General features: G+C 36.6%; 1 protein-coding gene across 4 annotated transcripts in view; it reads right to left on the bottom strand.

The window, feature by feature from the left end:
* Positions 1 to 135: 135 nt before the first annotated feature.
* Positions 136 to 23810, bottom strand: part of nckap1 (NCK-associated protein 1) — a 37922-nt gene continuing 14247 nt past the window's right edge. For all 4 annotated transcript variants that reach the window (XM_043248829.1, XM_043248830.1, XM_043248831.1 and 1 more), the window contains 23 exons: positions 23271 to 23319; positions 22832 to 22988; positions 22619 to 22675; positions 22289 to 22492; positions 21352 to 21484; positions 20918 to 20999; positions 20647 to 20705; positions 17473 to 17618; positions 16782 to 16914; positions 13558 to 13677; positions 12884 to 13023; positions 12321 to 12452; positions 9993 to 10211; positions 9126 to 9256; positions 8880 to 8977; positions 7222 to 7315; positions 6192 to 6274; positions 5603 to 5683; positions 5437 to 5530; positions 3400 to 3516; positions 3130 to 3239; positions 2858 to 2947; positions 136 to 1099 (listed from right to left, as the gene is read on the bottom strand). In XM_043248829.1, the coding sequence (XP_043104764.1) occupies positions 983 to 1099; positions 2858 to 2947; positions 3130 to 3239; positions 3400 to 3516; positions 5437 to 5530; positions 5603 to 5683; positions 6192 to 6274; positions 7222 to 7315; positions 8880 to 8977; positions 9126 to 9256; positions 9993 to 10211; positions 12321 to 12452; positions 12884 to 13023; positions 13558 to 13677; positions 16782 to 16914; positions 17473 to 17618; positions 20647 to 20705; positions 20918 to 20999; positions 21352 to 21484; positions 22289 to 22492; positions 22619 to 22675; positions 22832 to 22988; positions 23271 to 23319 (2646 nt within the window). In that variant the 3' untranslated portion in view covers positions 136 to 982. The remainder of the gene's footprint in view (positions 1100 to 2857; positions 2948 to 3129; positions 3240 to 3399; positions 3517 to 5436; positions 5531 to 5602; positions 5684 to 6191; positions 6275 to 7221; positions 7316 to 8879; positions 8978 to 9125; positions 9257 to 9992; positions 10212 to 12320; positions 12453 to 12883; positions 13024 to 13557; positions 13678 to 16781; positions 16915 to 17472; positions 17619 to 20646; positions 20706 to 20917; positions 21000 to 21351; positions 21485 to 22288; positions 22493 to 22618; positions 22676 to 22831; positions 22989 to 23270; positions 23320 to 23810) is intronic.

Here is a 23810-nt window from a genome sequence, read left to right as displayed (position 1 = left end):
TATATATATATATATATATAAATAATGATTTTTAAATATAGACTCAAAAATACAATTGACTGTTATTTCCAGATTTTTCACGACTATCAAAACTACTTTACATCACTAAACATAATTAAAGTGGACCAGTCAAACTGCATTTGACCTGATGTTTATTCATGTTATGGAAGATACATTGTCATTTCCAAAAAATCCAAAACATATAAAACCAGCTAAAGGAGAGGAGGGGGAAAACAACTGATAAACATTCAATAAATATGTAAGAATGTTTATTGTAGCTCACAGACAGGTACAATGGAGTGTCAATGCCACAAGGCATCATGAAAGTTAGTTAAAAAATTATACTATGCTTTGTACAAACAACACTAGGTTGCTTTTATAACATGTAGTTATGCACAATTCTGCCATTTCAATCCAAATGAGATGCTGTTATATCCATTAATTTGGCAAGTATGTCAAAGGAACACAAAGTGTAATGAAAATAAATGCAAATTCACAGGGAGGGAGAGAGAGAGAGAGAGAGAGAGAGAGAAAGCACGCAGTAACCCACACAGATTAGATCTAGAACAACATCAAAAAAAGAATCACTGTTTCATAGAGGCATCTGTTATCGTAACAAGCATTTAGCATGATGTAGAGTTTTTAATAATTCACCATTGCCCTCCCCCCCACGTCCCAACACACACAATTAACTATTTAATGTGTTTGTTTCCATGTTTAACCATTGCAAATTAAAACACAAACCAAAAAAAAAAAAATGGTCAAAATGATACTTAGTGTCACTAGTCCCTGGGATCAAACTCGATTATTGTAAGTGGTCAATAAACAAATCATTTTTTTCCCTCTTTATTCAGTGTCATAAAAGTATTGATCCCATTAAAAGTCTTGAACTGGTAAGACTATAACATTGGAGAATCCTACAGAGGAATATGGAATGAGGGCTGAAGTATCCGCCCCTCGAGTGCTCTACGCACGGGAACTCTTACGCGGAAGAAGACACAGACTGCTTGTACACGGCGTGGTAGGCGTTCCGGAGCAGGACATACGGGAAGCAGGATTCCAAGAGGTCCATGGTGAGAAATGGCGATTCTTGAACGATCTAGACAAAAAACAACGGCATTCAGAATCAGAACAGATGGGATTGGGAAGTTCGTGGGCTCGTTCCGATAAAAAAAAAAAAAAGATTTCCATGACGCTCTAATTCAACGCATCCTGCAGATTGCGCTTCAAAGAGCGAAAAATCCCAGGGACAAATCCCCAGCAAGCCTTACAGATCAAAAGAGCTGCGTGACTCTCAAACAAAAACAACAGAAACAGTCCTTAGCACATTTCCCAGTCATCACATGGTTATGGACAAAAAACAAAAAAAAAAAGATGGAAATATGGAGAAATAGTGTGCACCAAAGCAGCTAAGTTTGGTTCTTTTGAGTACTTTGCCTATTCATTTTCACCATAGGGAGTTCAAAACATTCTTCAGTTCTAAGCATTGAACCAAACCATTACACTGAAAACAAAATTGACCTTACTGCATTTGGTTCAAAGCAATAAAGGTTAAAAAAAAAAAAAAATTGACAATTTTAGTTAATACTTTTTATGGGGGGAAAATGGACTTCTTATGCCATAAAGCAATGTGAAGTTATGATAAAACTACTGACTTTAGACTACATGTCATAGTTGGAGATCAGTACGTTTTTTTAATGATTTTAAAAGAAGTTTCTTGTGCTCATAAAGGTTGGAATCATTTCATAAAAAGGACTGAAAAACATAAATTTTTGTTTCAATTCACTGAAAGTTTTCTATTGTAATATACTTCAAATATAATTTATTCCTGTGAAGCAAAGCTGAATTTTCAGGATTATTACTAGAGTCTTCAGTGTCACATGATTCTTCAGAAATCCTTCTAATATGCTGATTTATAATTAATGTTGGAAACAGTTGTGCTGCTAATATTTTTTGGGACCTGTAATACGTTTTTCAGGATTCTTTGATAAATGAAAATAAAACAACAACAACGGTGTTTGTGTTACAATAATGCACTCTGGTCTTTAATTGTTTTATTCAAAGAATTAAAGAATTATTATAGGTTAAAGAAAATTCACAGCACAGCAGTTTCAACACTGATAACCAACGAGAATATTAGCATGATTTCTAAAGGATCGAGTGACACTGAAGACTACAGTAATGGCTGATGAAAATGAATTGCTGCGTAATAGAAATAAATTATATTTGAAAGTAGGACAGCATGAGAAACTGCAATAATATTTTACAATTATAGTTTTTTTATGCATTTTTGATTGCATAAATACAACCTTGATGAGCATAAGAGACTCCACTGATCTCAAACTTTTAAGGTGACAGTGTGCATAAGTATCATGCCCATTATTTACACAATCAATTTCATTAAAACAATGATTTTTATTTGTTAAATTTTATGTTCCGTTTAATACTTTGAAATGTAATTTAATCCTGTGATTTAAATCTGAATCACACTACTTCAGTGTCACAATTACTTAGAAATCAGTCTTATATACAGATTTCTTATTATTAATAAGGTTATATTAACGTTTGAAATCAGTTTTTGCTGCTGAATATTCCTTGACAGCAAGCAACCCCTCCCAAATATTTCATGTATGCGGAAAGACTTAATTATCATTTATAAAATCCCATCAGTTCTCTTTAAGAGATATTCAGAGACTTCCAAAACAGCATACATTATATACATATATTTAAAACCCCATAACATATAAGTCTCTCTTGAATAATTGATGCATTATCAATAAAAACAGATATGTCTACAGAGAATATGATTGAAAAGCTCTGTTTTTCTGTCTCGTAACGGAGGTGTGGATTCGCTCACCATGTCCAGGAGCAGGTAAACAGACTCCCTGTTCCGTGTAGTGGTTTTATCCGTCTCCTGTCCAATCTTCAGCAGGCTGGAGGAGGCGAGCTGTTGGAGAGAATTGCAGACTTTTATTAAGCAGCAGAGTCCCGGAGTGAGAGTTGCGTGAACGGAGTGTTTATCGTTGTTAACATGTTAACGTAAATCTCATGTTGTGTAGTAAAAGCATTGGACACGAAAAAAGCTTTAAGCCAGAGTTTAGAGGAATTACAGCTAATACTGTTACTTACGGCGAGGAACTCTTTGAGGCGATCCTCTATGCTGCCCTTGTGGATAGTGAACAGAGCAGCGGCAATCTGGTTTATCGCTTTAGCCAGACAGTGAATGTTGTTGCAGTGACCTTAAAAGATTTATAGAGAGTTAACACACACACACACACGCGATAAATGCCATGCGCATTAAAACGCGCCGTTCCAGCGGACCGCAGTTCAAACAGCGCAGATGTAATCTGATTTCATTCGCAGCGGTTCAGCGCCAGTCTGAAATGTAAAAATTGGTACCTTCTATTGCGGGACTGTACTGTGACATCACGTTGCTGGCCAGGGTCGGCATGGAAACGGCCACGAAGACCATCAACAGACAGGCGATCTTGTACTCCTCCTCCGGGCTAATATTTTCTGTTATAAACAGAGAATTGAGTTCATGAATTTTTCTTTAGGTAACTCTGAGAAATACTGATGTGCTGCCATTGTGAGATGGCAGGGAAATTGCAGCGATTGCATTTTCTCTCTGGACAGTGTCCGAAAACCTGCGTGAAGGGCCAAGAAAAACGTCACTAATGTCCAGAAATTAACTCTTATTTATGTTATTAGCGTAACAGCATTTGGGAGTGATTCAATTAAGTCTAGTTTGAGTTGACTCGCTATTTAGATAGTAAACAGAAGACGTTTGGACTTAACCATCAGGGGAATAGAACAAAAACATCGGTGCTGGCCAAGAGGCCCTGGAGGGTCTGGGCTGCCCTGAGAAAATGAAAGCTGTTCACCGGAGAGCTTTGCTCAATTCTGGAGAACTTCTGTGTGGAATGAGGTATGTATAAGCGCACAAGGCTCTTCTCAGGAAGCCGATTCCCCGTATGGGCTCTAATGCAAGATGAGGGATTGATAAGCAACGCTGGACAGCTGTGTGAGAGAAGCTACATTGAAACTAGCCTCACAAACTACAGAAATGCACAAGCATTGGTTACAAAAAAAATTACAAAACATCAAGATTGGTGCAAGTTTTTGAAACAAAAATACTACAAAAATATATTTTATAATTAGATGCTCTTCAAAAAAAGTGTGATATTACAGTTATTTAAAAATGTCTATTAAGTTTTCTATTAATATATTTTTTTATTTATTCTTTTAATGGTGCTGCTCAATAGTAAGCACGTTAAAAGTAGTTGTCAAATTGTTGTGGAAATATTCAGGATTTATAGATAAACAGCATTTATTTAAAAAAACATATATAACATTATAAAGGTTTTTTGTGAGAAGCGATTTAAAGTATTCTTGATGGGGCGGAAAAAGTATTAGTTGACAAGGTACGCAATATTAGGTTCAGTATTGCAAATGAATCATCTGCAAAACTGAACACGATACTGCGTAGCTTGTCAGTGCTCTACGGCTGTGTGTGTTAACTGCCGCTCCATTTGAAAACAGGTGATGGCGATTTACCGCTAATCGAAGAACCGTTTTACTGACGAGATGCACATGAATATATCGTGCAAAATATTGGCCAGTCTTAAATTGAGTACTGTCACTCCACAAAAAAAGCATCGTTTTAGTTATCCACTTATCCACACTTAAAATGACACTCTTGAGACATATCTCTTATGCACATATATTTTTTTATTATTTTTAACTCTTGAGGTTGTGGTTAAGATAGGCCTGGCCATGTGAGGTTTGAAGCTTTCTTGTGAAATCATTCACCACAGAAAATAATAAGGCATGGTAAACTGATACTGTGACCGAAGTGAACATGGGTGTGGATGTAATGTATGTTTCTGAGTGTGTATTATAGTGTGAGGTTACACCGTAATCACAGTGCGAGCGAGCATCCTAGCGCTGCAGTACTTGACCAGATTAGACCCGATATAAACCATGTGATACCACTTAACGTTTCAACACAAACCAAACCTTTTTTACAGCCAGCTAGCTTGCATCCAAGGTCTTAATACAGGGATTTCTGGTAAATCATTTGGAATGAAATGGCCTTTAGATTTGAGCAACAAACTGCACTTTGGAAAAAGAATTCCTGTTCAGCTTTTCTTTCAAGTACGTGCACACCGACGTCACACTTTGTTAACTACCTATTGTGTAGCAAACGCTGATGGACTCCGCGTTCTAACAAATGTAGGGCAGAAACACCTGATGTGTATCGGCACATAAGCTAAACTGCACTTTAAGAGGCCAAAACCAAAGAACTTCAAGTTACGCCGTTTGATTTTTCTCTGACTGGGAAAAAAAACGAGCCAGTTTCTATTTTGATGCCAAAAAGTTACATCTGGGTTAGAAATGTCCTAATGCGCAATAGCATCTCGAATGACTACCTACCAGACTTCTGGGAAGACAGAGCCACTACCAGAGCGGGGTCGATCTCACAGGGCAGGCCTGCCGCAGAAGACAGCTCGTACACGTTCATGGCGACCTGAAAAAAGGGAGAATTTCAGGTCCGGCGGCCCATCGTTATCGCTGGCGGCAAGTCTGAACGTCACCTTACCTTCATGTCAGTTTCACGAGGAATGTGGTCTTTGAAGTCTTCCACGGAGCTCACCAGGAAGGGAATGTGGCAGGACAGCACCTGGAGAAAAGGACACATCTGTGATCTGTTTTGTCATTAAACTCACTTCGTTCCAGTGCGGTATTATTTTATTTCTTCCTTCGAACACAGAATCAGAAGAATGTCTGAGCTGCTCTTTTCCTTACAATAATTTCAACACTTTATATTAAGTGGCCCTAACACCTGTGTACTTAAATAGTAACTTGATGGGTACATGGTATGTAATCACAGTGTAAGTACACATCGGTTACATAAAGACATTGCATGACTTCAGAAGAGATGGTATATCATGCACAAGTCGTATTCTTCTTTCATCATCATCCATGTGTACTGTATAAAAATAAGCAGCTTGGACATTTCACTTAACACCTTGCACATTTCATGGAAGCAAAAAAAAGTTAATACAGTATAGGGATGGGCAAAAAACGCATCTGTGAGATGTACAACATCTTTATGTTAAGCTGAAACAACGTCCACACGAGTGTGGAGCGAGCCATGAAAGAAACCAGACGTCTGGTTAACAACTTACATCTCTGAGAGCTTCCTGAGCCAAGGAGCGGAACGACAAAATCACGCCGATGATGGTCATCCGTTTCAGCACGCTGTCAACCGCTACAGAAATAGAAGACAAGTCATTAATAACTTCCAAAAATAGGCCATTTTCTTCCTTTGGAACCACTAAAAATAGGTCTGCAGGTGGAGTATATTCGGGCAACATTCTTCAGACGGAATTTTTAAATTCTTGCTCACATTTGAGCTCAATAATATGACTGTACGAGGACAAGCCATAACAAATAGCTCAAATAGCTCTGTGTAGTGGGCCTGTCTGCAGTGAGGAGGGGGGTGGTGGGTGTTATTACAGCTCATACCATGACATTCCAAACAGCTACTGTCTAATACAGGGCTTCTCCACCTGTGGTGGACGAACACGACTGGAAAGTTAGCATTTAAAACGCCTAAATTGCCGTTTTGATATTTTTGGAGTTTTGTCATTTTTGACCTTGTCTCACAATATTAATATAGCTTTGTGCATGACGTTAAAATGATGTCAATATGTGAGCCACTTTGATAAGAAGGCATACAAAGCAACTAAATGAGGTTTTCTTTGTTATTAAATGCTGTTCATGGGAAGATTAATCTGAACTAGATCAAAAACCAGCAGAGAGGGAAAAAAGGAATTTATTTGATATACTACTGCATTTAATATATTTAATATCAGAAAAAGTGCATGAAGCAAATAAACAGACTTATTTATTAAACATATGTAAATATGCACTGCCGTGAATATTATTAAATATATATATATATATATATATATATATATATATATATATATATATATATATATATATATATAAACTAAATAACTAAATATTATTACAATTTAAAAAGCTGTTTCTATTTTAATATATATTAAAATTTAATTTCTTTATAATTTTTATAATTTCTTTATAACTTTTCAATAAATTTTACAGAACCAAATATATGATTTCTGTGTTTTATATATATATATATAAAAATAAAAATTAAAAATTAAAAGTCCCACAACTGATACATACATGTGAGCCGCTTAAAGAGTGCTGCCATATGGTCCGGCTTGTCGAAGCTGGTCCTCATCTGGGTCAGAACCTCCACATTGTCCACCACAAGTTTCTGTAAGAGCGATAAAAGACAATACAATGAAAAAGCTGATGAATTATGCAAATAGGTCTGAAGCAGTCTGTACATCTTCATACAGATCTCATAAGCTACATGCACAAAGGAAAAACAACAAAAACTCTAATACAAGCATTTGTCATAAAATTTAAACAAATGCTGTCGAATTGCACTTAATTTTAAACTCAGAAAATATTTTTTAAGACCTAAACTAAAAACAATCTTGAACAGTAGCCGATTAAAGGCATGAAATTGCCTGAGACGAGAACTACGGAGAAACGCTAGACTTTGCATGTTAACAAATGATTTGCGTAATTTGAGCTCTAAGAGAAAACATGTTCCGCGTTAAAGTCCTTTGGTGAACATGGCGCAGAATGGAAACGCAAAATAAACCATTTCACTCCAGAGCTGATTGTGGGTCAGATAGGAAACTTTTTCCCCTCAAATTACTTTCAGCTGAAGGAGAAAGGTTTGCATGTTGGAACGTCACTGACATGTGCCAAGCCTGTGTTCACACACTTGGTGGTGGTTGTTGCTCAAGAAACTTTTATAATACAGAGGGCTGTTTCAATTACGTATATCACGCATTTGCAAACCTGCTGCCATTAATGAATGAAATTAAAGAAAAAAACCCCCCAAACTATATAAATATGAACTGCCCAAGAAAGAGCAAAAAGCAGTGCATTCCTTAATCACGGTGTCAGGGAGACCAAACAATACACCATTCATACCTCATGGGGAAGGCTTTAACTTCAATGCAATCAAGCTAGCATTCGGTTCAGGTTTGATCACAGTTCCAGTTAATTCATGATTGTTGACAGTAACTCGGAGTGAGGGGAAGTGCTACCTAAACTCTGTTCCCGGAAAACAGGCCCACATGGAATCTGTGGCTGCAGAAATTCACAGAAAGCTCTTCACGTGTCCACAAAATTGAAACATCCAATCAATCAAAACGTTTTACACAACCTCTTGTGTTTTGGTTTTCCATATTTGGATGATTTAATTAGTATGGCCATGTGTGTAATTATTTCTGGATGCGTCCTGGCCAGAATTTCTATATTGATTTGATTCAAAGTACCTCGAGGGCGTCAAATACCGATCAGGTCTCCATACGTACACAAAGTCGAAACCTAGATATTTAAGACAATATAGAAATCCTGAAAAGATGTGTCCGAAAAAAAAAACTGGCATGTATGGTCACCCTAACTTAATCCTGTTTTACAAACGCACTACTGTCTTTTGGGGTTTAAAAAAAAGACATAATTTCACAGTTTTTCCTAAAATTCTACAAATATAATATTTGAAAAATTATAAAAAGGGCACAGATTCTGAAGACCTGCCAGTAAGTCAAAGTTAATTTTCCTATAAAGAAAAAATAATTAAATAATTGACCAAGAAAATTATTAAAACTGGTGAAAAAAATAATAAATGTTAATACAAATAAAGTAAAACACCTGTCAATGTGGGAATCAGCGTTTTAATTGCTCTCAGGCTGCAAAGAATCTGAATTTCGACAAGCCTAATGGTGTGACCTTTTACCTCAGCGACCTTTATCACTCACCTTGAGTTCAGCCACCTGGGAGGAGATGTGCCACATGAGGCTCTCGCTGAGGAACTTCATCCCGTACGGACCCAGCAGCTCAGACAGGGAACGCATTTCTTAGAGACAAAGACGAGAGATTTTAGACGCGCTATCGCAGTTTGAGTGTGGATGGACATAATCATGTCCAGCTGAAGATTGTGCAACGTTTCTAAACAAGGTAATCCTTTATTCAAAGTCTTTTTGTTGTGCTTTTTTCCCCCTCACCAGATATGTCAGAATACTCCTCCGCATTAAAGGTGAGCTCATTCTCTGTGGGCAAGTTGACGAAGGCCTTCATGGCAGGAAAGTAAGCGATGTGACCGTTGCTAACCTGCCGCAGTAGGGTCTCCAGATACCTGCACACAGAATAACATCAAACAAATATCATTAGAAGACACCATATGAACCTCTCATTTAGCCATTATATTTTAAAGACAATTTTTATCCATTTTTAAGTGTCTGAACCTGTTATGTAACACTTTTAACAAAGAATTATACAAAATGTTTTTCAATTCAATTTATTATGTTTTAAAAACTAATTAAATTGCTGATGTTTTATGCATTATTTATGGTTTAATTTATGGTTATGGTTTAACAGAAATTCAGAAAATAGTAAAACAATTTATAGGACTCTATTACAGTTAATGTCTTAATATTCTATTCATTATTTTGAAATTGCTAAAGTTCGATAAATGTAAATTGTTTAGATTGTATTTAAAATATGTAATTACACCATTAAAAAAAAAAAAAAGAGAAAAAATTTAATTTGGGAGAAAATTTAATGGACTTCATAGGGCCCTAGTTAATATAAATATTTAAATGATATAACAGTTTAGGTGAATTAAAACTGACTTTTTTATGCTGTGCATCATGTTGTAAGCCTGGCAACATACTAATGCCAAACTGTATTAGAGTTTAGTCAGTGCTTTTTGTTGCTTCATATATAGAGTGCTCTAAATTAGTCATTTAAGTTCCAATTAAGTTGAGATGTCTTAGAAGGCAGCAGCCTATGCAGGTGGTACACTTGGTTTTGGAACAGAGCCATTCATCCTCACTCTGTGGCTATTCTGGGATGGGTATGTAGAGTCTCACCAGTTGGTGTAGAGGCTGGTGATGGTTGGCTCTCCGTGGCTGTCGAGGTGTTGGGTCTGCTGCAGCAGCACGTTGTTGAACACTCTGGTGATGTCAATCTGCACATAATTCTCGATGGACTGCAGCACTGTCATGTAGGCCCGCACGCTGGTGAGCAGCTCTGATGGTTTGGCGATCTCCTGTGTGGCCTGGTTGTACATGGTCATTCCGACTATAGACCTGAGAGACAGTTACAGATATGGACAACAAGGACTGAATAACAAAAATGAAGTGCTCATTCTGACTTTACCTCTTATTTTTGTAAAATTTTATCAAAATGCATCCTGCTACACATCAGAAAACCATTTCTTCTGATGTAATCAAGACCAAGCATAAAAAATAAATAAAAATAAAAAAATATCATATATATATATATATATATATATATATATATATATATATATATATATATATATATATATATATATATATATATACACACACACACACACACACACACACACAATTATATTTACATTTATAATATATAAAACTATAAGACTGAATATTTACTAGAAAATGAATTTTATCCATATAAAAATATTTATAGTAATATATAATAGTTAATAATAATAACCCTGTAAACAATAAACCTTAATTATTAGATTATTATTATTATTATCATTATTATTATTATTATTATATGTAAAAATGTTTTGTAGCAATTTATGACATTTTGATAGGCTTATGAAGAAAAACTTTTTTTTTTCCTTTGGAATAACATGCCTCAATGAATCATTCACAGTAAGACCTGGACTATATGTTAAGAAAGTAAACAGGGTCAATTTGGACTTGGTGGCCACTATAAACAGATCCATAACCACAATTTACCCCGTCAGATGAAAATGGGTAATAACAGCACATGGTTGGGTGGTGAGATCTGCTAACAGGGCCTCTCACTGCTGAGAAGCACGGCCACATGAGGGGTTCACAGCCCGGGAGAGAGGGGCCAGCCAATGCATCCGCGTCAGAGTTTTGAATCCAACAGTGGAAAATACCTGTTATTCCTCAGCCTGATGTTTATTTAGTTGGACAAGCGCTATTCTGGAACCGTGTCAAAAATCATGCTAACCCAAACTCTCACCGCTAGTCCAATAAATTACACAAATCGAACAATAAACCCAAGAGGCTCTTTAAGCTGTTGAGTTCTCAGCTTAATTAATAAGGGAGAGCTGGACGACAATTTTCCCTGACATAAAACGCAACAGTAACTCTCCCCTATGAGGCAAATCAATATGATTGATGCTAGTGCGGAACGAGTGTGGATAGACCTCATCAGGAAGGGAGGACTGTGGGTAACGTAATAGATAAAACAAGCAGTGATGCATTCACACAGGTAGCGGCCAAATTCAGTTCAGGCCGTTAAGGATGTTTATAAGCTCAGGATTCAGGAAAAAGTTTTAATACAACAATTAAGTTGTATTTGTATACAATTTTATGCATACATATATACCAGTCCTATCAAACAATCACATAAGTTTTTATTTACATAATATGTGTGTTTGTGTACTGTGTATATTTATTATGGATTTATAAATACACACACATGCATGAATATATTTAGGAAAAATGTTATGTATGTATGTATGTGTGTGTGTGTGTGTTTGTGTTTGGTATATAAAATATTATATTATATTATATATTATATTTATACATAATATGAATATAAATACATACTATAAATATATACTACATTTACAAAATATATGCTATGTCAGTCCTTATATATACACAAAATAAAAACAGACATACATATTAATAAATCAATAACTTATTTAAATAATGCTTTTAACAATACAGATTGTATTAACACACTGAATTATGCATGTTATTTTGGATGCGATGAATCATTTAACAGCACTAATATATATATATATATATATATATATATATATACACACACATACATACATACACACATATATACACACATATATATATATACACATACATATACACATACATATACACATACATATATATATATATATATATATATATACATATACATATATATACACACACACACACACTTTTACATGTAATATAGGATACTATAAAACAATTAGTAGAGCTAGTCCCAAGCTTTTATTTGTAAACTAATTAATGCTTAATAAACTAAATTATCCAAAGCACCATTACCACACGGTTATACAATATATAATACTTTTTTCCCCATAGAATTTCTAAAAATTTCTAAATTAGTTAAAGTTTTTTAAACAAAACATATTTTAGCCATTTCACCCAGTCCTCATTCTGTATCAGCATCATGACGGTAGTTTGACTTACTTAGTGAAGCGGATCTCCAGGTGGGAGGTCAGGTACTCGCGTGGGGTGAAGGTGTGCTCCCAGACCATCATGTTGGGGACGTAGTTGATGGAGAAGCAGAGCTCTGACAGAGCAGTGTGCAGTTTGTCCAGACTGTAAAAAAAAAAAAAAAAAAAAAAACAAACAGCAGCCTTAAAAACTCATTTCCTTCAGATTACACAGTCAATCAGGGAAAGCTTAACCAGCACAACAGTGCTGCTCACTATGGGGCAACCCTGTTACCAACTGTTACTACTGCTCATGTGTGTCCATGACAGGCTTTAGGATAAATCCATTTTATATTATAAGGAGATTCTGTTTGAATGTCTGCCAAATTCGAGGATAATACGGTTAAGGCCTCCTGCAGGGTTTTGTTTAACACAGCGATTCCCTACAAGTAAGATCTAATAGAGTCGCAGAGATGCCCTCATTGAGGAAAACCATGAATCTAGTACAAGGTATGCCAAAAATATGCCAAAAACTGAATTAAATACGAGTAACAAGTGCTTGATTAGATGTAGAAGAAAAACGAATTTCATCCTTACTTGGTGACCAGGAGTCTGTTCTTCCTCATGCTCTCAACACCAGGCTTCTCTCTCTCCGGTTCACCCTTCTTCCCCGTCTGCTTTTTCGACTTCTTGTTCACGGCCTGACTGATGGTTTTGGCACAATGTTTTGGCAGTAGCTGTGCAGGAGAGCAACAGGTAATGAATTAATCACAGCTTTCGTTTTTCTTTGACACAAATCCAAATGCCTCCTCGAATCACCTGTAACATCCCCTTTTTAACACCCAATCAAAAACTAACAGACAAAAAAAATACCTACTCTAAGCCAATATCATGTTTTACTTTAAAATATATGTGAGATTACAAAATTAAAATGGCTTTGATGTTGACCGTAATTACGGTAAATGTGACTTTCACTGTCCAGACAAAGCTTACAACATGATGATTACGCTCACCAGAAGGGAATGAGAGTAAGTTTATTCATTAAAGCTGACAGTATGTCATCGAATCAGTGCTGTCAACCATGTCCAGGAAATCAATCACTGTTTAATTTCATTGCGATTATCATATTGCAATGGACATTCCTGATGAAACTCTTTGTAAACCCAGTTAAGTTTGCTAAAATCCCAGATATGACATGGAAAATTCCAGAACTCCCAAAAGTCCCTATGTGTTTTGGCAGCGCTGAAAGCGTATGTGTGTGCGTCACTGACCTGGTCGCTCAGGGTGCACTGCTCTGTGCATATGTCTGTGATGAGGTTGCGGGCTTGCTTGGCCATCTCGTCCAGGAACATGTTGCAAAGGGACAAGCTGCGGTCTCCGATGTGGTGCCTCTGCAGGGAGGGACAGACAAAGAGACATTAGTGGAGATTTCCCTTAGCACAACCCCAATGTTAAGCTAGACTTTTGATTTTCAGTATAAGGTACGATTCGGCGTACATTCAGTATGGGCAGTGTGAGTGGTTAATGCATCAAGTGTGTCATTTTTGTGCCACAAACAGAATAGCAGTTCTATTTGGTTCTGCTACAGACACATGAAACCTTTTACTACCTTTTACCTTAAGTATCACCTGTTACAACCATTTGTAAACAAGACCTTAAACTTGCAAAGAACAACCCAATTAAACAGGATGGGGTCATTCGATAGATGCATAAGTAATGTTTAGGGGCAGGTCAATCTGAAATGGCCTATAACTTCACAAACATACACAAAAGAAACGCCCTTATTGTTGATTTTTTAAATTGAGCTTTCATGCAGTAACACAGCTGAATGAAAAATAAAAATCAGCAAAATTTAAAATCTGAAAGTCCACTGTTTATAAATGTATTGCCTCTCAAAAGAAAGAGTCGACTCTGCATCATTGAAACGTGTTTTTAAAACACTCAAGCTCAAGCCGTTTCATGTTGACGTCAACATGGAATATTAGAATACTGCCCAACCACTTGGGTCTTTTTGCATTGGTCTGAATGAAGATGCAAATTCATGCTTTGCCACTAGGTGCCACTTTTAGAGCAGTAAAAATAGCGGTAAAGCAGTATGAGCTTAAAAACGCTGCTTCATCAGCCATTATAGGCATGATGAAATGAAAATGAAATTGCCCATTTGGATCAATCAACGCAGATTAGAGTCACTGTAAAGGAGGTGTTTGAAAAAAATTAATCATTAAATGAATCAATTTGGAGTTGTTGAGTAAATAAGGACAAAATGCATATTATGAGATTATGAAAGTATTTTTTGGCCTTGCATGCATTTCAACTTGTTGCTGGGGGCAATATATGGGCACTTTAAAAGTTTTTGAGGGTATGATTTTTTTAGGGTAACAAATGAATGTTTATTGAATTAATTAGAGTATAAAACTTTGCTGGAACTCTTAAGACTGAAGTGTAACAGCTTTGCCATCACAGGAATTGCATTTTAAACTATACTAAATTGCAAAACAGCCATTTATTAATCTTGAATTATTGGTGGAGGTGGAGAAACATTTTATTTGTCAGCAATGCATGCCATTAACCGTTGACTCTTATCAGAAAATAATCCATAAGTGACCCATGGGCATGCTGTCAGAGGCTGAAACTATTCCAACATTATGTTGCTCAGGTGAATTTGGCTCACAGTGAGGTGCTGTTTGTGACCCGTCCATGTGTAAGTGAGGCTCTTTGTTATGGCCCAGCTGGTCTCGTCGCCTCAACTCCCTCCCTAGAGCAAACAGTGCATACTCTCTAAATTACTAATGCAAAACAACCTTTACCCCTGTGTGGAGTTTTGACGAATCCCAAACATCACGGAGGAGGCCGGTCCTTCCTCACGACAACCAAAAAGTGTCATTTAAAGCTTTGGTGGCTCAACTGAGATTTGACGAGTGCTCTCATCATCCGGTCATAAAGCCAAATATTCTGCTCCGCTCTTAGTGGGCATGCGAGGGGAAGAGTCTGAGGCGGTGCAGGTTGGAAATAACACATCTATCCGACGTGATGCTGAGGCTAACCTCTGCTGAAGCGCCGTGATCTTTTGTTGTTTCTCTAAACCGCTGTAAAAACTTTTCTGTGCGAGGATGGAAATATTCTTGGAAACTTTTAGTGCTTTTCCAACATAAATAAAGCTTGCAGCTGTCCAAAGCTGTGCGGAGTGGACATAGGAGGAAGACCATTTCAGAGACATGCTGAGAGAGGGAGTTTCATGTTTAAATAAGGGAAACCCAAGCCTTCTATGGCTCAATAAATCTCTTTTATTCCTCTAAGTGCTCTCAGACAGCTCAATGTTCAGGCCCCGCAATGACATGAGAACTCTCATTGTCTCGTTTGTTTTGATGCCGTTTGTCCGCCAATTAGGAGCGAAAATGTGGGTTTATTTACCAAATTAAATTGGATATTGGAGAGTACGATGTTTGGCAGGAACAAACACTTGGTGAATGTGCCGACCGTATACCGGCAGGGGAACAGAAATCTGTTGTGCTCCTCATGTGTGCAGAGGGGCTTCCATATGCCCCCGGGGAGCCTGGGTAGCTGCACCGGCGTATGGTTCAATTACAGATTTAATAAATCATGCTTTTCAGCATTTGGTTTTCTGTACACATCCTGATACACAGACCACAGCGCTCAATGCTGCGTGTTGGGACATTCCAGCTCTAGTAAACTCGTGGAGCCTTCCGGATTCACAGTACGACTCCATCCTGAACCCTCGCATGGGTCGCGGCTAAGCCATGGCGAGACCCGACGGAGAAGAGAAAAGATCTTTTCCAAACTCCTCTTCTCAAAAGTAACATTGACCATATTCACTAGGGGACATTCACAGACACATAAACTTTTTTTTTTTCCCAAAAAAGTCTGCATAGAACCTACACCGAGGATTTCAGGACAAGGCAAATAGGTCATTTGATTTGCACATTAAATAAATGAACTGTGAACTGATTAATAACAGAATTCAAGCAATTACACAAGTTTAAAAAAATACATTTATCTTCATTTAAATGGATGATAAACTAATTATTCACAAAAAATCTGTGATGATTTAAATTAATTGCAATAATGGTAGTTTTAATATTATATATACTTAAATTTTTTTTTTATAAAAATAATTTAAATGTAAAGATCACATATCATACATTTTTATTTAGGTAAAAAAAATCTATATATATTTCAGAACCAGTACATTAATATTACAATAAGTACATGAGTGTTTTTTTTTTTTTTTACATAATATATGTAGCATTGAAAATGCTAAAATTATATATAGTGTGTGTGGTTTTTTTGTAACAAAAAATTTCACCCAACAGTTTGATTAAACTGAAGCTTCATCATCTTCAGATTGCCCTTCTCACTAATATCTACAAAAAGAATTCATAAAATCTCTGTTCTCAGATCAGGTTACTGAAGTCAATCTGACAATGCGTACTCCTCCTAGAGCCTTTTGGACTGACTCCAGGTCAGTGTGACTCACCTCTTCAGGGCAGAGCTCATGGGTGCAGCTCATAAAGTGGGTGCAGAGCAGAGGGAAAGAGATGGAGTATCGAGACTGGGACGGCAGTTCGAGACACTGCTGGAACATCTTTTCAAAGGCGCGGCTGTAAAAGCTATCAGAGACAGAGAAAGAGAGAGAAAATGGGCTGCCAGTTCACTTCACCGTCTGGTACAGTCATATCTAATCAGTTGAACGAACGCCCCTGTCCGCTTTCCATCCAGCATGAAAGAGAAATATCGAAAAACAAGAGACACAACAGACAGTTGCTATGGCCTTCTGCGAACAGATATGCCTTCTGCCAATTGTGGAGCTGGCGTTAGACAATGTTTCTTGTGCCATTGCTGAATCGACAGCGTCACGGCAAAAAGGAATAATATTTTGCCCAAGTTATGAGCTTACAGTCTGAATTAAAATCGAGTTAAAAAGACCAGGTACTGAAAAATAAAACCATTTTGCATCGTCTTTGCAGGCTGCATGCAAAAATAGACAACTAAATAGGTCAGTTCTAATTTTCAAGTTTTAATTAAAATAACATCTTCCAATGAACCTGCTGAATTAACTACTAGCCTACATAATTAGTACACATTTTTAAAATTTACTTTTTTTCAGTGTGTACTTTACCACATTAGTGCAATACATTGGAGTTCTTTTCTCGGATGTTAGGTCATACCAGAAAATGGAAAGGTCAGAAGTCTCCACAAGCATCTCCACAAGAGAGTCCACCATCTTGGTGTGGAAGATGATGGTGTTCATCATTTTTCCCAGCTCCCTGTGATCTGCCAGTCCTAGCGAGGCCTTGGACACACTGGTGTAAGCCTAAACACGAAGACAGACATCATCGTTAGCATTAATCTTTAAAGTTCTTTAATAACTGACAACTTTTCGCGATCTATTCTCACAACGCTGAGCTCGGTGGGCTTGATTTCCATGAGCAAATCCTCAAGCAAATGAAGAGCATCGAATGAGATTGGAAACTGGACCAGGGCAGAGTCTGAAGAAAAGTGTGGTTTGATGTTTTACCATATCATTAACTTCTGAGAAGGCTTTCTGGGAAATATTTTCGTAAACTTGATACTGCTGAACCAGACAATGTCCAACCAACACAATTTCCTCTCTAGCATACAAGATCAAATGAAGACAGTATGCAAAACAGATTCTCTTTGGTGTTTAAAAAAAAAAAAAAAAAAAAAAAAAAAAAAAAACTTTTTTGCAGCGAAACAGCTGTGCCAGCCAGCGCGTTCAGCTCTTGGACTTGAACATAAGAAGTGTGAGAAAACTCGAGCAAAACAAGGACTGCACACGCCCTGGGCTGGCTTTCATCATCCAAAGATCAGCCAATTCAAAGAACGCGGCATGCCAGGATGATGCCACATGACATTCAGCAGGTGCTAAACTCACAAAGCTTGTGGTTATGGAGTCCGGGGAACGGCAATAAACATATCGTACAGCACCGAAGTCAACTGTGGAGTAGAAAAAGCATTGAAAAACAGGGCTTATTTTTAGATGTACATTTGCAGACGGCTGCTGGTAGTTTAATCGGCCATAGCGATAAATAGGACCACACCTTTGGAAACGCAGAGGCCAAATGCAGACGAGCAAACATGAACTGAGTGAACCGTTAGTTGTTATATACTGGCAAGTGCTATCTCAACAACCGGGTCATTACACAAGAAGAAAGCATGATAAATTTAAGGAGAGAAGAGGGCATCCCTGCTTAGACAGCAGTGTCACGGCAGCTCTTGGAATTAACTTGCTGCAATCAAACCTGGAGGAGTAGTGACTGATTCTTGACATTTAAACACACCCATGGAATTTCTAATTGGTTTCGTTTACGTTTTAATGACCAGCTACCCTCTATTTGACCCCCTTTTCTACTACCCGTTTAAGACTTCTATATTTACACTACTATTCAAAAATTTGTGGATGGTAAGATAAAAAAAAAGTTAAATTTAAAGCCTCTTATGTTCTTCAAGGATGCAGTTATTTAATGAAAAATACAGCAAAATAAATGAAATATTTATTTATAATTTAAATAAATATTCACATATTTATAATAGGAACTATTTTCTATTTCCATACTTTTTTAACATTATACATCTTATTACTGACCTTACTGACCGGCTTCTTAATTATTAATTGGGGAAAAAAATGTTGCAAAAAAACTAAACATTTAATTACAGCCATAAGAATAATAATAAAAAAACACCAATAAAAATGGGAATAAATTAAATTAAATCAAAATAAACAGAAAAATAATAATTATCTATTAATATAAAAGTTACAACGATTACTTTTTATTTTAAATACTTGTATAATTTTACCATATATTTATTTATTTTGATTTTTAGATATCTAAACATGTATATCCACCCACCCAGATCTGTCAACACACTCGGCACACACTCAGTTGCTCTATAGCTGACTGTTTAAATCCTTAAATTTACTTTGTCCTGGCAAACTAAGAGCAGTCTGAGCTCAAGGCCTTGCAGTGAATAAACACTGCTGTTATTAGGGTCGATTTGTTTTTGTGGCCATGTGAAAGAGGCTGCGAAAGGAGAGCAAAAGAGAGCGGAACTCAAGGCTCAACACAGAAAACAGTTGTTCAGCTGTGAGAGACGATCACGTTCTGCTGATAGCAGTTTCTCGATCTGAAAAGGTGCGTGGAGAGGTTTTAGGCCTGCTTTTGAAGCAATCACATGGGGTCAATGCAAATTAAGCTCTTCTTGTGGGATCTGCGGCATCACCACAGGAAATAATCTGTCCAAAAAAGTGGTAACTGTAACGGAAGTGCAAACCGGTTCAGTCATATCAAGATGACGCAAGGCAAGTAAGAGTTATTTACTGAACATGTCCGTTTAAAGTCATATGAAATTTTTCAATATCATGACCACATAATGTTTGTAAATCAGTCAACTTTAACTTGACACTAAACAGTTTACCAGAGAGGAAGTAATTAGATAAAGCAACTTCCACCAAAAGAAATTGCATCAGCAATGCATAACAAATACAGCCAAAAAATGTAGACAAGATTACAGCTTAAATAATAAATAGGTTTAACATTATAAATCTTCTAACACTGTGGAAATTATATATTCTGGTAATCAGTGCTTGGAAATATTTCTTAAATATTTCCATGTTTTACATGATCATGTAAAAACTGCAAGTGTGGTGAAGTATCTGCGAATACAAAAAAATATGGTAATTGAGATCATGCCTCAAATTCAGTTGATAAAGCTTTGTTTTTGAACCAAGAACATTCCTTTAAGGAAGAGGTCATACGGCTTTTTCTGCTGTGGGACTGGGCAGACCAACACACAGGAAACGTATCTGAGAGCAAGCTTGACCATCCCAAAGCCTGCAGTCTCCCAGCCCCTCAAAAAAAAAAAAAAAAAAAAAAATCACACGAAGAAGCTCGTCCCTCCATCTCCGCTTCCATTCCCACCCACCCACATGCGTATTCCACAGAGACAAAGTCTGATTTATTTGAGCCTGGATGAAAGGCGCAGGCTCTTCTTGAATAATCAGAGCTTCAAAAGAACGGCATGCGTTGTGGTTCATTTCTAAGTAACTTCCAAATTAAGCCATTTTTCATACAGCGCGTAAAATTGTTGTTTTTATTCAGAAAACAAAGGCTAAGCAAACGTTTGCGACAAACATTTGCCAGCGGGAAACTTTTTGTTGTGTTGCGTCTCAAACTGTGAGGGCATTAGTTGCTTTATATTAACCGGCATCTGCTAATTAGTAAGAGGGAAGCAGAGATAAGAGCTGTTAATTATGTCTGATTAGGATCAGAGGAAGCAAACACCATGCATTGACCCAGCTCAGGTGACTAAGATCAGCTTACCTGCAGTCTAAACCAGTCCAGCCTCATCCCTCTGAAATCAAACACTTCCCCATCTTCGACTGCAACACACACCCAAACAAAGTTAGCTATGCTGTGACACAGTACAAACAAAAAGTGACATCACCAAAAAAGTACACCAGTCTTTATTGTATATTTAATTTTTGATATACTACAGATTAAAAAAACTAATTAATAATAATCTCTATACCAGATACATCAATTAGGAGTTCATATTTTTATGCACAATATTTAAATAAGAGAGGGATACTACCTTGTTTAACACTGAGAGAGGTCATAGTGTTCACGAAGGACGACATAATAATGGATTCATCCTCTGGGCAGACAGACAGGTTCTACAAGGGAGGAAGACATGGCGATTTTACCATTTGCGTGTGTATTTTAAAATTAAAACACCACGAAGAGCAAGACTAGCTCCTGCTTGGGGTCTCAAAGCTAATCACAATACTAGTTCTCCATCTAGTGGTGAAGTTTGTGTATTTCGTCCCTCATGTTCTTCTAGACGCCCTACCTGAGATCCCGTGAATGATTCATGATGTGACTAATGTTCATGTCTGAACCACACAACCGCGCGAACATGACTGATCCTCATCTCATGAGAGCACTAAAAATAACAACTGCTCTCATAAGGAAGTGTAACTGATCCGTGTCTTTTCTTTTAGTCGTGCACAGTGCAGACAGTCTCACCTGTACTAGTTCATTGAGCACCACAGCATCAAAGCCGGACAGGTACTGCACGTAGTACCTCTGCATCACCGGGCCGTACTTTCGCACATGTGCCCTCAACTCCTCCATGTAAAAGATCAGCTCTGCGATGTGCCTGAGAAAACAAAGCAAGAATTTTTTGGTTTTACATGAATTTTTCCAATAGATTTTTTCCATAAACACTTGAAAAATCATGCAAAACCCCACAAAAAACAGATAAAACGTAGGATTGGTTCTAAGCTGTAAACCAAATCAACCTGCACCCAGATGAATTACAAAATTCAAAAGGTGTTGAACAATACATAGGATGTTAATGAAATGAACAATGACCAAAGAAGGTGTCAGGGTGTAACATTACAAATGATATAAAAAAGTAAATAAAACAAATAATGACCTAAGTGATTTAAATAAAACTAAAAATATATAAAAATATGAAAAAATTACAAAAAACTAATGAAAAATGCTGCTTTGGAAACTAACTAAAATAAGTTTAAACAGAAGAAACTTTTATTTATAAAAAAAAAAAAAAAAAAAAAAGAATAAATATTAAATATTAAAATATCCTATTAACTATCTAAAATAAGCTAAAAATAGCAAAAAATATAAAATAAATATATTTTTATTTTTAAAAATATTTTTTTTGTTAATTTAAATAAACTTTTAAAATACATTTTAAATACTAAATTAAAAACATCCAAGTTTGGTTTAGAAAATGTGAAAAAGTCAAGTCACATATATTAATAAATATATAAACCGTATATAAATAATACTACAATAGCATTTGCAATGCACTGTAGAAAAAAAACTGCAGTGACTCAAAAATAAAGTTTTTGAAAAAACAAACAAAAAGTGCCATTAAAGAATAGATAACAAAACAAAAAAACAAGATTGAGTGTTAAGATGTAAGAACTGGATTTACTTGTCAATAAAGTCATCTGTGCTTTTCTTTTGGATGTTGTCGGCATGTCTGAGCAGCCAAATGATCTCATCACGGGCGAAGGAGAGAGCCATGAACACAAACAGAGCCTTGGGACCCAGTAAGCCTGGCTGGTCCGCCAGCACTGTAGCGAGCTCTTTCAGGGCAGATCTCAAGAACTTGCGGCGTTCTCTGTGCATGGAGCCCCTGGATGAAATTATACACAAAAGACACAGCCGTTTTGGTTTGGTATCTTTGGTAAGTTACTACTTGCACCTTCTAAGTAAATAGAAAACACTTTTTTATATTTATTTTATCCAAAGTACCACTTACGCATGTGACAGAGCAGATTCTTTACACTCACGGATATCATTCACACGTTTGTTGTAACTGTACAAGACGGAAAAAACCAACAATTCAATCTTCATATACTTTTTATGAAAAGCATGAACACATTTTGATAAAGACATTACATTTGCATTATACACGACATGCAAACTAATTATAGAAAACGTGAGAATGCGTTTGCCAGTAGAAATGACTGACCCGCGAATGTTTACAAAGAGATCCTCGGCAGCTTTGTGAATGTGGAACACCTCGTCCCTGAATAGACAGAGACAGGAACTGCTCTGAAGGGCCAACTTCCACAGACTGAGTGCTGCAGGGTCACTGTTCAATGCTGCATGACACAAGATGAACCCGACTAGGACAGAGAACAGAGAGAGTCTCTTATATACCATATACACTACTGTTACATACAAAGACACATCATATGTGTAAAAACTAAACCCATACAGATTTGGCGTTCAAAAAATTGGAATGAGAGATATTCATAAATATTGTTAAATTTTAATGATACATTTAATATGTTCTATTGAATTTCAGAAGCAGAGAAAGTCAGAGAAATCAGAAAGAATGAACAGGGACATTTATTAAAGTAAAAGGGATCAGATTTCAATTTTATACTGTCTTTAATAACACTTACAGACGATCCATTTCTCCATAGTGTCCAAGGACAGGTATTCACAGGGCATCTGAAACACACAAGATCATCAGAATACATTTGATCAAATAAATAAATATTCAAAAATCCGTTTTCACATTCATTGGCTGCATTATGTTTTTGAGGATTTACCATCTGATGAGAATTTAACCTGAGCTTTATTTCAATTAGAAAAACTTATTTTCAGAGATGAAAACAGGTAAAAAGAGTTAAGACAAGTCTACATTTGGCCCTAGTTTTTTTATTCAGCCTTGTTAGATTACAAGTACCATGAAACACTTTCTCATTGGACAAAAGCAAATCGTCATAGGTGACCTATTTTAAACTCTCAAAAGAGTGAGTTGTCACCTAGAGGAGAAGACTTTGCAAATAGTTTTAATTAATAATTACAACACTGTCTTGCACCCCTCATTTTTAAGCATTTTAAGATGCTGTTTTAAACAGCTTGTTGATAGTTAGCTTTGGCCAGAATCAAAGGCAAAACTGCTGACATTAGTATATTTTATGTGTTTACTTGCTAAC

This window comes from Puntigrus tetrazona, chromosome 9 (genome assembly GCF_018831695.1).
Source record: "Puntigrus tetrazona isolate hp1 chromosome 9, ASM1883169v1, whole genome shotgun sequence".
Classification (NCBI taxonomy): domain Eukaryota; kingdom Metazoa; phylum Chordata; class Actinopteri; order Cypriniformes; family Cyprinidae; genus Puntigrus; species Puntigrus tetrazona.
Note: the sequence above shows the minus strand (reverse complement) of the source record. Positions and strands in the feature narration are given on the sequence as shown.